Consider the following 12,304-nt stretch of genomic DNA (forward strand, 5'->3'; position numbering starts at 1 on the left):
CAGTGAACTGAGAGAGTGCTGGGCTTAAAACAAGCAACCCCAGCCCCCTCAAAATGCAAAACCAGAACAGTGTAGTATGTACAGTAAAAACCTGTAGTTTGACATGCCTAAGGGAAAGACAAGGAGAAAACTTGCAGGAATTTTTTAAATTTCCAACAGTTCATTTTTTTTTTTTTCCTATTTGCAGTTAATGTTATAATCAGTGTTTTCTCCTTTTCAGAAAATGTTAAAGAGAAAACCTATTTCCCCCCTCCCCATCTCATGAAATATTGGGCACAAAGATTATTATATAAAGATTCACACACAAAACTCCTGGAAAGCTGGCTTATTTTGAAAATTGTTCCCAGGTGTTTCATGTCTCTTTTTTACCCAAAAATTATATGATTAGCATTTTAATGTCCCACAACTTGTTGTCTAGTTCCGTAGGAGGATATGAAAATGAAGCCATGAAAGCTAAGCTGTTTGGTATTTATCATACACACTCTGATTGTGTTTCAGAGCTCTGGGATTTAAACAGGACGTCAGTCTTTCATAGCCCATTTGGATATCTTGGTCTTCATATTATGCTGCTGGATGAGTATCAAGAGCGACTGTTCGTTGGAGGAAGAGACCTCTTGTATTCCCTCAGTTTGGATCGAATCAGCGACAACTATCGAGAGGTGGAGTAAAAAGCTATATATATTAGTCAGTCTGTGTCATAATGTGTAGCACAGAATATCAGCTTGCATGACAGGAAATGAGATAATTGAGTTTTTGTAGATGTTTTGTGCATGAATTTTAAGGTCATGTTAGCATTTAAGAAAAATACGCTAATTACTATTTTTTTCCCAGTAGTAACCTGTAAGGGTCACTCTAGAAAGACAAATCTGGGGGACATATATTTTTCACTGTTTTTCAGAATGTTTACAGACCTTGAGACCTTCTCACATTTAGTGCATATTTGATTTCTGTATTTCCATGATATTATCAAGGAATAATTTCTCCCTGGCATTTATGGGGGACTTTGTCACAGAAACAGAAAAAAAACATTAAAAAAATATAAAGATTTTAGCACATAATTGGTAAGAAGTACTCAATTGCAGCATAATCCATGCAGCTAATTTTTAGCCCTCTTTAGAAACTGGATGTTGCATTGAATTTGAGCCAGAGGTGCTATTAAGTAGTGACTGAAATTACCATTTGAAGTCTACTCAGTGGTTTGTGGGAGAAAGGTGGTTTAAGTCATAATCCTACCAGAGAGCTTGGAATGTCATAGAAACCACAACTGATTGGCAAACTGGCAACTGAAGCGGAGAGGCTGGAGTTTGAGCTGGTGTGAGATTTGGCTTCCTTACTTACTTCTGCCCTTGGCAGCTGGGATTGGAAGCATGTGGTGGCAAAGGAAGCTGATAGGAGCATTGTTCCTACCTCAACCATCTTGACTGTGGCTAAGTGATGTCTTGAAATATTCTAGAGTTTTCCTTATCTACTTTTTGAAACTTCCCCAAGGTATTTTAATAAATTTTAATTAATTCTCAAATTAATAAATAAATGAAAAAGTGAGTAAATAAAGCCACTCTGGAGAAATATATTTTTTGTTGATTTCCATACTGCACTGACCACTGATGTTTCAAATTCTTTTTTTAATCTGCTCCCTTGTTTTAAGTGAATATCACTATTCTCATGCCAACACTCAGGAAAACTTTACCATAAGCAACCTTTCTTATCTCAGAGTGCAATTAGCATATTCCTCTGCTGTGAACAGATATGTTATGCTTTGTCCTTTTTATAAACATTTTTGGAAAGACAATTCTAGATATGGGGAAATGGATATACTCAGGGAGGCCATATGAGAATTTATCTACATTAAAAATATATATATAATTTTTTAACTCCTCAGAGAGCAATGTTATGTACTGAGTTTGCTCCTCCACAGTGAGACATGAGTTAACTCCTTTTCTATTTGATAAAAATTATTAATATCCTGTGACAAGACAGTAGAGCTCAGGGATATGAAAACATTCAGGAAGCAGGTTTTTTTTCTATAAAATGAGCTTTTTTCTTCCTCTCTTCTTCCCCGTTTGGCAGTAAATCTGTGTGAGGAAAGATGACAGGGTAGACCACTTTATGTTTCTGTCCAACCACCATTGATCCATCAGGGCACATTCTTGAAGGTCGTTGCTCTCCTTCTTGTTGTTTTTAGATGGAAGAGCAGTCATTTCCTCTGAAACCATACTCTCTGTCTTGAGACCTGTGTACAGAGTATGACAAATTAATGGAAGCTCTTCTTTCCCACTTGCCTACTTTTATGATGTGCAAAAGATGAGAAACTGGAATAAATGGGGCTTGACCTAGCATGTTTAGAAACATGACCTCACTGTGACTTAGCTCCCTTGAATGCAACTGTGATGATCCTTTTCTCTTTTCCTAGTGTTAGTGCTGATCTCATTCAGTGACAACCAGGGAAAACATGATTGTCTTACAGCACTACCAGCAAAAGTGTGCAATGAAAGATTTCTTTTGTATGGAAGCTTAATTACTGAGATACATTGAGGGAAGTTCCTGGAATTTAGAGACTGGTTTATTCATTATTACCAAAGTTCTTCATTAAGCTGCCTTTGACTGCGTATTGATTAGCCTTTGACCTTTTCATCCAAACTGAAGAATTTAGATAAATTAGTCTGAACCAGTTATAATGCAAGAGTGGAGGCAAGTTCCTGAGTTTTATTCTCTCTCTGGTAATCAGTATGAGTCACTAGTTGCAAAAGAAATGTTTCATAAAGTTGGTAGCTTTGGGGCAGATTTGCATAGATCTTTTTCAGCCTCTGTGTTCTAGAAAAGTTTATGTGTTTTAATTCATTGCCATCCTTTTTCCATGATTTGGAATATGAATATGCTCTCTAAAAACCAAAGTAAAACCCATTTCCAATCAGAGATGTATGTCTTTTGCTAAAAAATGACATAGTAATTTGGTTATAGCAAGTATATTAGAAGACCCCTAAAGAAAAACAACCACATGCTAAATGGATATAAAATGCTTTTGCACTGAGACCTATTGACTGCCAAAGTAATCCAGCATTTCCAAAAAAAAATTCAACTTGTGATGCATATGAGGTATGCATCCTGTAAATCTCCATTTAATAGACTACATCTTTTCTTAAGGTTCAGTTCACTTCATCTTTCAAATAGAAATCAACACTCTGTGGGTAGATTATAGCTTTTTTCACCTAAGCTATTATCTATTTGTGCCTATATCTACCAATGTCACACTAAGCATATATTATCCTGACCACTTTCCATATTCAGTAAAGAAAGGATACACACAAGACAGGAAAAATCTTTTGGAGAAGAAAACTACTGATGTCATTCTTGCATTGGTCAGGGAGTCCAAAAATTTGTGTTGAGCTCACAACTGTGGCATAGACCTTCCATGTCTTCTTTGACAGAGTCTCACTGTTCCATTAGTCAAATTATATTTCATTTGTCTACTTTGCAATTTTTTGGTACTCTTATGTCGCTCCTTTCATATAACATACACAAAAATTTTCTTGCTTAGAGTATTTAACATAGATTACCAGAAGGTTTTGAAACAAAGTTGCTCATGTGCCTTGGTTTCTACAAGAAGAATGCCCTAACACTATCAACAGCAAGAATGAGGGAGAATATAAAATGTGGATATCAATATTTACAGAGCATTAAAACACAGAAGCACTTGAAACCTTGTGTAATGCTGAAGCTTCGGAGGTACCCTCCATGTGACCTTTGCTTTTCATAAGATCTCATTCCTTTTGACACCATCTTCAGAATCGAACTTTTTATTAATACTTGTTTGGGATTTGATCCAAAGTCTTTAAGGTTTGTAATGATATAACACACTGAGAGAGAACTTTCTTTGATATCTGGTGCCAAATTTGTTTTAAAAAGCATTTCAGTTCGTTGTAATTGTTGCCAGAGCAGATCTTTGTTGACAGCAAACTTGAATCTATGCCAGTAGTTCATCACCACTGGTCTAACAGCTCATAGAGAAGGATGACCTTTGTTTCTACTTTTCTTCTCTTGTCCACAAACTCCTTATAGATACTCTTTCTTCCTAGCTGCTTCTTCAAAGGGCTTATGAAGGTCTTGCTCTTCAGAGAAGCCTTTCTACTTCTGTAAATAGGCTTGTGCAGGTAGATTTCAATCTGCTGTTTCTGATCTAGTATGAGATAGCTCCAGATTAGGCTTTACACCTCTGTTGCAATAAAATACAGAGCCCTCATAATATATCCTGCCTCTAGTGAAGCTAACTCTATCTCCACTCCAGAACTGGCTCAACACAGGTCTGCAAGAAAAGGGTTTGCTTAAGTCTTCTTTGAATACTGTGTAGGAATGTAAGTATATTCAAACTGAAACAAGAAGCACACGGTTTAGCAGAGAGTTCAATTATCCATGGGAATTACCTCCCAAGAGACAAGCTGGCTATGTATTTGTTGATAACATATATATAATAACTAATCATAATCAGATACTTCACAGAATTTGTGCTTCAGCCCAACACAAGTTATGTGTTAATTAAGCACTCTTTATTGACTTAAACAGGGTTGGGATAGTTGAATGGCTTAATTGTTCTTGTCATATACTTGAGTTCAGACTAGCTCACACAGTAGTCTATTTTGTCCTGAAGTGCTATAAAGCTCATAAAATTTCCTGAAATTAGTTTTCATTAGACATGCCATCTTGTTTTTTGAGGCTAGTGACTGAATAAGGAAGCTGTTTGGAGGCACTAATTAGCACTCCATCTCCAATTAAAGTTTTCCCCCTATCTGAATTTGCTCAGTAGCTGTTGTCTGTACTGTCTTATAATTCATTTTTTTCCCATGAGAAGTATATTTAAAAGTAGTTTTTCCCTTTCATTTAAAGACAGTGTCAAATTTATATCATCCAGCTCTCAAGGATAATAGTGTGATAATGCAAGATGAGAAAATATCACTAAACAAACAATTTAAACATTTACTTCACAGTAATCTGCAGGAGTGAAAAGGTTTGAAAAATTATGTCCAAGCTAATAATTATGTCAAACGTGCAGCCCAGTGAAATGTATGTTAGCGTGGTTATTCCAGTCTAGGTGTGCAGGAAAAATTCCCAACAATAGTTATTGACAGTTTGCCATAAGATTGAATTCCTGGCAAAGAATCAATACAAAGTTAAAGCTGGTAGTTGTCATAACTCTAAAGCATAAACATCAGGAAAAATAATATGTGGCAGGCTAAAGGCTACCACCACAGCTGATTAATATCTGGATTTCCGTGCAGTGCAAACACAACCTATGTTATGTTAGTTAAGTAAAACAGCAATAATTACACAAATATAGTTAAGTACAGTAAGCACACCTTATTAAAGTATCACTGCCATGAGCCACTTACTATGGCTTTCTTTGCAAATGATCATAACAGACCGAGGAGCTTTTCCTCAGCTGTTTTAACTGTGTTAAAAAATCCTCATGATGAGCTCAAGATTAAAAAACAATAAAATATTTCTTTATGTTCTGCAGAACATTTTATTTACTACAGACATTTTTCACTACTGTTTAGAGGATATGCCATATAATACGCAATATGATGGGATAGGATAGGATAGCAAAATCTGATATGCAGATTTTTTTAGTCTAAAATATTTTTGAAGAAATTAAAATCTTAATGCTAATTTATTTTGAGACTTATAAGCTTTTAAGAGTTGTGAGCCTCAAAAATAATTTCTGGATAGAAAAGCTTCTTCAAAAGACTCATGCATTACTAAAGTCATAATTCAGGCCCATCTACTTCAGGCAGCGGCATGGACTTGCCTTAGAGGCGAGCAGTTTGCTGTGAGAATCTAAGATAGATTCCTACCTCTCTACACAGCCTGAGGAAAAGATACAGAGATGTCTGCCTTTCTTTTTCCTCTATTAGGTATCTTTTTCTAAGATAAGCTATTATAAGTATACCAATAGAGAAGATGCATACAGATGAACAAACACAGAACCAGGACATCATTTGGAGAAGGATTTGTTCAGGAGTCACTTTGGAAAGCAAATACCTAAGAGCAGTGGTAGGTATGGGGACAGAGGGTAGCTCCTGTTACACATTAGCCTTTTGATTACAGAAACTCACTCAGGGAACAAAGCCTTCCATCTTGTCTGCGAGAGGTTTGTGCACACATCCCCTGCTTCTCATTAGCTCATGGAACAGATCCTTCTCGAAGATGCATCAAAACATATAGAAGATGGGGATATGATTAGAGACAGACTTCACCAAGGACAAATCACATCTGACTAAATAAGGGGCCTTCTACAATGGGGTGACTGCATCAGTGGACAAGGGAAGAGCTATGGATGTAATCTACCTAGACTTCTGTAAGGCCTTTGATATGGTCCTCCACAACATTCTTACCTCTAAATTAGAGAATATGGATTTGATGGATGGATAAGGAATTGGCTGGTTCTCTGTGTTGAAAGAGTTGCAGTCAGTGGCTTAATATCCAAGTGGAAACCAGTAATGAGTTGTGCCCCTCAAAAGGTCAGGCTGCATAGGGCTTAGAGCAACCTGATCTAGTGAAAGATGACCCTGCCTGTGGAAGGGTATTAGGCCAGATGATCTTTAAAGGTCTCTCCCAATCAAAACCATCCTGTGACTCTTTGATTCATTCTATAATTCTATGCTAAGGACCAAATTCTTGTTGTTTATACTGCAGCTGCTATTTGATACTGCGAAGTGGGGACACTGAGTTACATCTTTGGCTTTTTTTCTTTTAATTCTGAGTATGTATTTAATTCGGTATGTCTTAAGTGGAAAATGTGCATATAAAATATTTTCAATAGCACTGGGACTAAGTAACCAAATACACCTACACACAGTGTATTTAATATTAGGTTACAGAGCCAAGTGTTTTATTCACTCTGTGGTTTCTCTGTTCCTAACAGCTGCCTACACTTGAAATGGGCAAACCCCCATTTTAGCCTACCAGTTAAAACATTTCTTTGGGAAGTGGAAGCTTCAAACTTTTAGGCTCAGGAGATCCTAGATTTCACATCTGCCAGCTTCTAGACTTTTACCTATTCAATCCTTGACCAGTGAGAAAAGTAAATGACTGTGGACCCTGGGTTTTGCACTGAATGAACCAGGAGTGGTCTGACCAGGGCAACTGGATGAGTGCCCACATAGGAGTTCAGCAGAGTTCAGGTACCTCCCCGGACCACACAGAGACTAGGTGAGAGTTACTTCTGATCATACATAGGTGACTATAAGATCACCTCACTGAAAACAAATATTCTGTTTAAAATATGTTCCTTGCAAGATTTAGATGGTGTCAAACACAGGTGGTCTGATTTGGGCACTGAGACCTAAACACTGACAGTCTGTTGAAGCTGACAAGACTAACATGTAGAAGATCTCTTGCTTTTAAGCACCAAGCCTCTGGGATTTATAATGTATCCACTCTTCCCTTGCAATTTACTTTTCTTATAATTTATCCCAGATATTATTATGTTAGACTTCTTTCAAGAAAACTACGTTAATTCAAGTAAAAAAAAAAAAAAAAAAAGAGGAGAGAAAAGCAGAAGAATAACTTAATTTTAAAATATTCTCCAGATAGAATAGTTTGTAATTGGACTATTGACAGAAATTTCTTAATGATGACATCCATTTTTTTGATACTTAATTGGTTTCAGCCAAATTTGATATCACCAAAGTGAACATGTTTTTGTTTTCACTTCTTAAAGTTCCAAGAAATGAAGCAAACATTCCAGTCTGCTCAGTCATTGATTAACACTGTTTTCATCACAAAAAATCATGCATCTGGAAAGAAGCACAAATTTTATACAGTAAGTAGCTGAAAAACAGCTCGCTTGTGTAATTTGGCTTCTCTTCCACTAACTGACTGTGAAGAGCTGATCCTACTCCTATGAGGTTAATTGCTGACCCGCATTAACTTTACTGTAAACCATTTTCTTTCCTAAGTGTCACTTAAGGCAGAAAATCAGTTGTTCAAAATTAATATCCTATGTTGAAAGTCACTGTTAAATTAGCAGAGTTGTTTCTACTGAATTTATATAAAATGTTCCACACATTCTCTTCCTTTAAATTCTGTTGTTGTATTCAGTTTTCTGAGTTAATCTAAGCAAAAAAGTTATGTTTCAACAAAAATATTTCTTACCTTATTGTAAGCTTTTATAGATGTTTAAATATAAAATTGGAATTTTGTACTTGAAAACTGTTCACATGGTAACAGGAACTTGATTAAACTTTATAACATACAATAAAAAGTGTAGATATTGCTCTTGTCAAGCCTCATCTGGAGTGCTGTGTCTAGTTCTGGTTCCCACAGTTCAACAAAGACATGGAAAAACTGGAGAGGGCTCAAAGGAGGGTCACAAAAATGACCAAAGGGCTGAAGAACCTGCTCTACAAGGAAAGACTGAAAGAATTACATCTTTTCTCCCTGGAGAAAGCTCAGGGCAACTCATCAGAGTATTCCAGTACATAAAGGGCTACAAAGTTGCAAAGAGGACAGAGGCTGTCTCTTCACAAAGAACCACAGGGAGAAGAGAAGGGACAATGGGTACAAGCTGCACCAGGAAATAATAAAGTGATCTTTTACAGTGAAAACAATTAATCACTGAAACAACTTCCCCGGGGACATGTTGGAATCTCTATACCTGGAGGATTTAAAGATGTGATAAAACAGGATGCTATATGATCTCATCTAATCTCCCTTTCCCACAAAAGGTTGGGCAGGATGATGTTTTGAGAACCCATCAAACCTGGGCTGTTCTATGAATCTATAATTCTTTTCTACAAGTCTTTCACATGAAAAGTAGTGGAAAAGCTGGACTGACATGATCAGACTGTTAACGGAATGATTTTCAATGTTTGGTTTTATTTTTTTTTTTCCTCAGATCCATTGGCCTAGTACACCTCTGCAGGCAGAAGAATGTATAATTAAAGGAAGAGATGCTGTAAGTATCATTAATTACAAATCAAATTTACTTTAATTATACCAGTGGCTGGCCCAAAACAAGGATTCAGGCATCCCTAAACTTCAGAGAGATCACAGCACTGATATAATTCTAAGTGTTGCAGCTTAAAAATGTGTAACTATTGTGAACACAATAAATTATTAGTTTAATTAGTTTAGTTTTCAAACGAGCTCATAAACAAGCAATGAACACTTTTGATCATGTGAACTTTCTCCTTATTCTTTTTCTGGTGATATCAAAGAAGGTACCTTAAAAATTCTCCTTTCCTATTTCTGTTTCCCTTTCTTTTCGTACAGGTAGGATACATACTCCTTTCAAATTTTTGCACATTCTAACTTATATTTAAAGTTCACATTCTCTAGAAAACTTTCCAAAGGGCAGTTAAATTATTAGTAATTATAAATTTTACACCAGATTGTTTTGTCCTATAGGTTTTTGTCATTTATTAGTAAAAATATTTGGTTTTCATGAGCTCCAGAACTATTCTGCTCTTGTGATCTAGTGCTTTGACCGTAATGAGTTCCCAAGGAAAGACCTGAAAGCTCACTGACATACAGCAGCTGATATTATTGGCACCACAGGATGAAAGTTCTTCTGGATGGGGGAGCTGTTTTTAGTTTTGCTGTGCACCAAGCTCATTATCTTCACCTCACAAACACACAGCAAGTACAACACCTAATAAATCCCACAGCTGAGATAGCTCTCATTGTACCAAAGGATTTGAAAATGGTGATAGTTTTACAGCAACAGGAACATAGACATGGAAAGGGACATGCACATTTTTCCCATAAACACAGCAAACAGGCAACCTTGATGATAACCACAACATATTCCCAGTGAAGATTAGGAAGCTATAAAGATTCCTGTTGAAGTACAAGCATGAGAACTGTCCACGTCAAGGAAATCAGTGAACCAGATTGGAAAATAATACCTTTTTTTTTAAAGGAAAAAAAAAAAAAGATACTTTAGTTGCTTTAGTTGTTACATGCACCTGTCCTAGAACTGATACATTTTGAGGTATTATAAAAGTTCATTGCATTTTTCTGAATGCTTTTGTACCCTTGAGATTTTAGGTGGCTTTTATTGTAAACAGTGCTTATCTAATTTATCCAAACTTCATGGTTGTATTAAATGAATCCAAAACCTAAATTATTTGAGCTTTATGTAACACTAACTCTCAGCATAGGCTGTTATTAGAGTTAAAGCTCTGCCATCATTCCTTCATCAGTACATGATGGAATTTATTTACTGACACTTTGACAATACTCTTTGTGTTAAATAAATATAGAAATAGGTACTGTTGTTCCAATGTAATGTAAGGGAATATACCTCAAACTCATGAGATTCCCCAAAATTCAAAATTTTTACAATTCAGTCTGTTATTATAAGTCTTCCAACTTGTATTGTAATGACTGAACATTTAAAGAACTTCATATGTTTCCCACATCTCTCTGTACTATGAAAGTTAGGTGTCTCTATTTTTTAAAAGAAAAACGCTTAAAAAGTTGTTAAAGTTGTAAAACCTCCAAATATGGCAATACCAAACAATACCAATTAATATTCTGATCCTCACGCGATATCTAATGATGTATTGGACTACGTAAATGGCTAAGATTAATTAATTCCAGGGAAACCATAATAATTTTCATTTACATGCTCAGTATTCAGTAAGCTACATTGTTCAGCCTGAAAGGAATCTAAATTGGAATCAAAACTTTTCCTACTACTTTCCTTTTCACCTTCATTTTTTTCAGCCATAAACCAATATTGGCTTGATGTCTTAACATAATGTTTTAAAAGCAACCCTTTGCCATTTCTATGTTCTGAATGCTGTTTTTTTCACAATGTAAAGTCCCAGAAAAGAAATACTCATTTGTGTTTTTTCAAACCTTTTTGCTTATTTCCATACTGTTTTTTCTTTGCTTTCCTTTGCAAAAGATCTGTTACTCAGTGCACAATTAATATTTAGTAAAACTTAGGATGTTGTAATAGGCATCTCAGTGCTGAGGTACTTCATGTGTTCTTTCTATATAACAGAACAGGCCACTTACAAGTTCTTACAACCTTTCATAGTTATCAGTTCATCTTTCAGCAGCAAAATTTCAGGTATTGTAGTCATAAACACAGTTGCAGAGAGCTTGTAACAGACCTAACAGGACAGTTGGAAAAACCTTGCGTTAATACCATATACATCATCTTAACCTCAGACCATGCTTTTCTGATCCAAATCAAGCCAAGGAAAAAAAAATCCTTCTGCTCTCATTCAGTGTGCCAGTAAACACACCTGTTGGCCTCTGGCGTGAGAGCTTTTGATCCTTTCAATTATTTTATCAGAACTGGAAAACATTCAGATATGGAAATCAAATTCTGTAGGGATGACTAACTCCTTCACATCGAGAAGTTTCAGATGAATAAAATTCCACAGATCTATTAATATGACTAGAGAACCTCCTAAAGACAACCGCAACATTTAATTATTTCATATAGTAGAAAGAAAACTTATTTTAATGTTCCCTTGTCTGATACATTGCTTCCTCATTATGTGTACAGGATATTATTAGTGGGGCCAGCAGGAATGCCTAGCTGCCTAACACTTCCCAGAATAGCACCTTTTTTCATTTGTTTATAAATGATAAACGTCTAGCCATTTGGAATGACTTTTTCTATATTTGGTATCTGCCTTATCCTGTTGTGGTTTTTTTTTGTTTGTTTGTTTGTTTGTTTGTTTTTTGTTGGTTTTTTTTTGTTGTTTTTCTGCAGAAAATTTCAGGCATCTCTATTAAGGTGCACAGAATAAAAAATATGTACTTTTTGCCCATTTAAAAAAGTCCTAAGATCTCTCCTCCTCCACAGTGCTTTTGAGACAAAGATCAAGACCCTGAAGAGATATGTGGGAAAAAAATGAAAACTATAAAGACCAGACCACCACTGAGATAGAACAGAGGGGATAAGTCAGGAAGGTCATACATGGAGGGGAGGGAGAAGGAAGGACAGCATCAGTGCCCAGTGAAGCATCTATTTAAAAACTGCAAAGCATCATAAGTTCATGTGTATTTCCATTCTACTGCCACCAGCTAACAAATGTTTGTGAAAGCACATAGAAAGTGAGTGCCTCTGTCTTTTAGTGCTGATGCATGTATAACGGATCACATCCTACTAATCGCAAATCATTGTCCTCTCATTTTGTTTCACAATTTGAGTAACTGTGGATTTTTTCCAGTGAGTCTAAAATTTTGTCCAGGTGAGAGACCATGTGGATACCACCTCCTTTTTTAAGTTCCTGATTTAAGAAAGGAATACATTAGTTAAGAATTAAGAAATTCCAAAAGCAAG

At 35.9% G+C, this 12,304-nt stretch overlaps 1 protein-coding gene across 1 annotated transcript in view; it reads left to right on the top strand.

Moving 5' to 3' along the window:
* Nucleotides 1-548: 548 nt before the first annotated feature.
* Nucleotides 549-12,304, top strand: part of SEMA3E (semaphorin 3E) — a gene marked incomplete at its 3' end in the record, with an annotated part of 162,731 nt that continues 150,975 nt past the window's right edge. Inside the window, exons 1-2 of the mRNA XM_082074888.1 lie at nt 549-659; nt 8,891-8,950. Coding sequence (XP_081931014.1) covers nt 564-659; nt 8,891-8,950 — 156 coding nt within the window. The 5' untranslated portion in view covers nt 549-563. The remainder of the gene's footprint in view (nt 660-8,890; nt 8,951-12,304) is intronic.

Source organism: Streptopelia decaocto (assembly GCF_964273445.1).
Source record: "Streptopelia decaocto genome assembly, chromosome: 1".
Classification (NCBI taxonomy): Eukaryota; Metazoa; Chordata; class Aves; order Columbiformes; family Columbidae; genus Streptopelia; species Streptopelia decaocto.